The 4,424-nt window shown below is 36.3% G+C and overlaps 1 protein-coding gene across 1 annotated transcript; it reads left to right on the forward strand.

The window, feature by feature from the left end:
* Nucleotides 1-1,653: 1,653 nt before the first annotated feature.
* Nucleotides 1,654-4,055, forward strand: LOC121262879 (pentatricopeptide repeat-containing protein At1g09900). Its single transcript, XM_041165547.1, has one exon. The coding sequence runs from the start codon at nucleotides 1,919-1,921 to the stop codon at nucleotides 3,800-3,802; it is 1,884 nt and encodes a 627-aa protein (XP_041021481.1). The 5' UTR covers nucleotides 1,654-1,918; the 3' UTR covers nucleotides 3,803-4,055.
* Nucleotides 4,056-4,424: the final 369 nt, after the last annotated feature.

Raw genomic sequence — 4,424 nt, forward strand, 5'->3', positions numbered from 1 at the left:
TATATGTATATGTATTAACTAATAATATAAGCATACCACTTTTATAATTAAATATATAATATGTAACCTAATTACTTATGTCTATATAGTAAATATACTTTATAGGTATATTTTATAATTTGTATAATAATTAGTCGATAACATTTAATAATTTCATATACTAGTATGTGAGAACCATATATGAAATAGATATATGCTATAATATTAAGTGTATTAATAATATATGTAGGCATATAATATATTGTTATTTTGGATAAATATCAACTAGTTAGATATTAGTTATTTATAATTTTTTTAAGATTTTATAATTTAATAGAGGTTTTACTTGTCAGTTATATAAATTCAATATTAGATCATTTATTTATTTTATTTAATTTATTAATTATTAAATCTAATTCAAAAAATAAAAAAATAAACAATTCGAGCTCGAGCTCAAGCTCGGCTCGGCTCGGCTAATCTAGAACTCGTTTGTGGGACGAGTTCGAGCTCGAGCTCGAGTTGAGATTATCGAGTTGAGCTCGAACAAAGAATAAAAAAAAAAATATTAAGCTCGGGCTTTAGCTTGAGTATTTTGAGTTGAGTCGAGCTCAACAAGCCAAATATCGACTCGTCTCGGCTCGATTATAGCCCTAGATATTGGTTGTTCAAATTTCAAAATTGGTATATATCGGTTCCATTCTAAAATATGTCCAAAATCGGACCGATTACACCCCTGGTCCATGCGTTGTTCAGGTGATGGAGGCGTGATGCGAGCTTAGTGTTGTAAAGACAAAATTCACCTCCAAACTTCCTCCGATCCATTTAAAGTTTTAAACAAAGAAAATAAAATTGTACAAGCCCTAAATAAATAAGCAGTGTAAGTTTTTGTAAAAAATTGTACCACATCTTGAAAAAGTATTAAAAAAAAATTATTAGTTTTAGTGGGATATACTTTTTTATAACAAACTTAAGCAAAAGTTGTCTATATGAGTCTTGAGTCTTGTATTTAATATTATTCTTTAAAAAATTGTAACATGTCTATTTAGTAAGCGACAAATACTTATATTTTTTTTATAATGAAGGGACACATGAAATTTTTTAACTTGACCTTGTCATATGCTCAATAACATTGATGACTTTAGGCATAATTGTTAAATTCGGGCCGAATAAGATTTCGGGCTGGTTTGTGATTTCTTTCATGTTTTCTTTGGACTTTTAGGTCTCATTTGGATATTGAGTTCTTTATAAATAATAGTGAATTGAGATAGTAAAGTGAATTTTATAGGATCTACTTAAGATAAGTTTGGATGTTAAAAATAGTTTAGATATATTTATAAAAAATTGAAAAGGTTGTGGATTCTGCATGTAAAGAGGTATTGTGTTGAAAAAAGTTATGAATCTCACGTGTGAAGAGGTTTTGAGTTGAGATAAGTCTAGTGATTTGAGAGTTGAATGTTTAGATGTTAGAATCAGTTTAAAATTAGACTGAATTGAATCTAAGTTTTAAATGAGACTTTAAAATAAATACTTTTCTCAGAGTATATTTAGTACTGGAGAATTGATCTTGGGCTTCTAGATTTGGGCTTTTGAATTGTCATTATGGTTAGGCCTGCCCATCTGACCCAATTCCCACCAGGCTCTCCCACACACAGCTACACACAACACCCGCTCAACTTGCAGAAACCGATAAAACATACAAACAAAAATCGGATAAGCAACCCGGCGGCTATCCCTCCTCCTCACAGTCGGCCATTCTCTCAGTAAGCATTCCCTATATCTCTCTCTCAAAGCCTATTTTGAGTAGCTTTTGGTATTGTTTCACAGTTATCACCCTATCCCAAAAACCTCCCACCAGGGAAAAGTTCTCAATCTCTATTTTATCTTTTGAAGTATGCTTTTTGATTGTTGAGCTTTGGTTATACACAAGAAGGTGAAAACTATGGATTTCATGGTGCCCATAAAGCACACCCCTGAAGGGTTTTGCTCATTTCCAGACTTTCATCGAGAGGGTACTAGAACTAGAAGTATTTGTAGTAATTTTGAAGCTAGGGTTAGTAGTAAAGTGGTTTCAGGCTTTCGTTCTGGGAGAGTCCATTTGGGCTGCAAAGCTCGCCATGTCTTCCTGTCCGCTGATTGTATTCAGCGTAAAAAACCCGACGGGCCCCGGAAACTGCAACGACTTAATGTTTCTACTGTTTCCAAGGTCGAAAATCTTGGCTCAAATGGGAGATTGCAGCATGTTGAGCTGAACCCACATGGGCATTTGAATGGAACAGAAAATGGTATAGGGTCTTTGTCGACCACGGCTCAGTCTTCCCGGAGTTTCGAGGAATCTGAGAGTAACAATCACCTAAGAAAGTTGGTCAGAAATGGGGAATTAGAAGATGGGTTTAAGTTTCTCCAAAGCATGGTTTATCAAGGTGATATTCCTGATATTATCGCTTGCACGAGTCTAATCCGTGGGTTTTGTAAGATTGGTAAAACCAGGAAGGCTACTCGGGTCATGGATATTTTGGAAGACTCTGGAGCTGTTCCGGATGTTATAACGTACAATGTTTTGATCAGTGGTTATTGTAGGTCCGGTGAGATTGATAATGCCTTACGAGTCTTGGACCGAATGAGTATTGCTCCCGATGTTGTCACATATAATACGATTTTGCGTACTTTGTGTGATGGTGGGAAATTGAAGCAAGCGATGGAAGTTCTTGACCGGCAGTTGCGAAGGGAGTGTTATCCAGATGTGATTACTTATACTATACTGATTGAGGCAACTTGTAAGGAAAGTGGAGTTGGGCAAGCAATGAAGCTTTTAGATGAGATGAGGATCAAAGGATGCAAACCTGATGTTGTTACTTACAATGTTCTTATCAATGGGATTTGCAAAGAAGGAAGGTTGGATGAAGCAATCAAGTTCTTGAACAACATGCCATCATATGGTTGCCAGCCCAATGTAATTACCCATAACATTATTTTGCGGAGCATGTGTAGTACTGGGAGGTGGATGGATGCTGAAAGACTATTAGCTGAAATGCTTCGCAAAGGGTGTTCTCCTAGCGTTGTTACTTTCAATATCTTGATAAATTTCTTGTGCCGAAAGGGTCTACTGGGTCGAGCTATTGACATCTTGGAGAAGATGCCTAAGCATGGTTGTACTCCAAATTCCTTGAGTTACAATCCATTGCTTCATGGATTTTGCAAAGAAAAGAAGATGGATAGAGCAATTGAGTATCTGGATGTAATGTCGTCTAGGGGCTGTTACCCTGATATTGTGACCTACAATACTTTGCTCACTGCATTATGCAGAGATGGGAAGGTTGATGTTGCAGTCGAGATACTTGATCAGCTAAGTAGCAAGGGTTGCTCTCCTGTTTTGATCACATATAATACAGTGATTGATGGACTTTCAAAGGTGGGGCAAACTGAACGTGCAATAGAACTTTTGGATGAGATGCAAGGAAAGGGTCTTAAACCAGATATAATCACCTACTCCTCACTTGTAGGAGGGCTTAGTAGAGAAGGAAAGGTTGATGAAGCAATCAAGTTTTTTCACAACTTGGAGGTATTGGGTCTCAAGCCCAATTCTATTACCTACAACTCAGTCATTTGGGGACTTTGCAAGGCTCATAAAACCAGCCGTGCAATTGATTTCTTGGCTTATATGGTATCTAGAGGATGCAAACCTACTGAAGCTACCTACTCCATTCTCATTGAAGGCATAGCTAATGAAGGTTTAGCGAAGGAGGCTTTGGAGCTACTGCATCAATTGTGCGCCAGAGGGGTTGTGAAGAAAAGCTGGGCAGAACAGGTAGCAGGCAGGATGTAGTCTGTAATGCATTTCATCTTTTTCTCTTGGATGACTGGTCACCGGTGGCTTATGCCCCTGGATTTTGTTAGCCTCAATAGTAATGACTCCTTAAGATTCTGAAATCTATTGGTTTCTTATTTGCTTTGCCGGAAGGAGAGAAATCATAGATCAATTTTGGTGGATAGTCATGTAATCTTGTTGTCACTCTGTTTGATCTTTGGGTTATGCTTCCTCTACCTCTCATTAACATATATGCACTTGTTTATCTCTTTTTAATATGAGTTATATATACTTCTGAAAGTTGCATCAGTCTCTTAGTTAATATTGATGCGGTAATCATCTCAGACACTGCAGGAGTTTCCTGTGATGACTTTTGCTAAAGTATATATAGTCGTGTTCCACCATATCGTGATTCTATTTTATATTAGGAATCTTCAGACTTATCATTTTATTTTTACTTATAAAAAAAAAGATTTATCATTCTATATCCATGAGCATAGAGCATTTGCTTGGTTTACCTCTAGATACTCTGTATTGGTTGGAGGTTACACGCATAAGATTAATATGATATGCGTCTTAAGCTAATTGTTGCTTCTCATGGTATTTAAAGTATCGTATTTAAGATACGGATTGCTTGTAT

Source organism: Juglans microcarpa x Juglans regia, chromosome 4S (genome assembly GCF_004785595.1).
Source record: "Juglans microcarpa x Juglans regia isolate MS1-56 chromosome 4S, Jm3101_v1.0, whole genome shotgun sequence".
NCBI classification, from domain to species: Eukaryota; Viridiplantae; Streptophyta; class Magnoliopsida; order Fagales; family Juglandaceae; genus Juglans; species Juglans microcarpa x Juglans regia.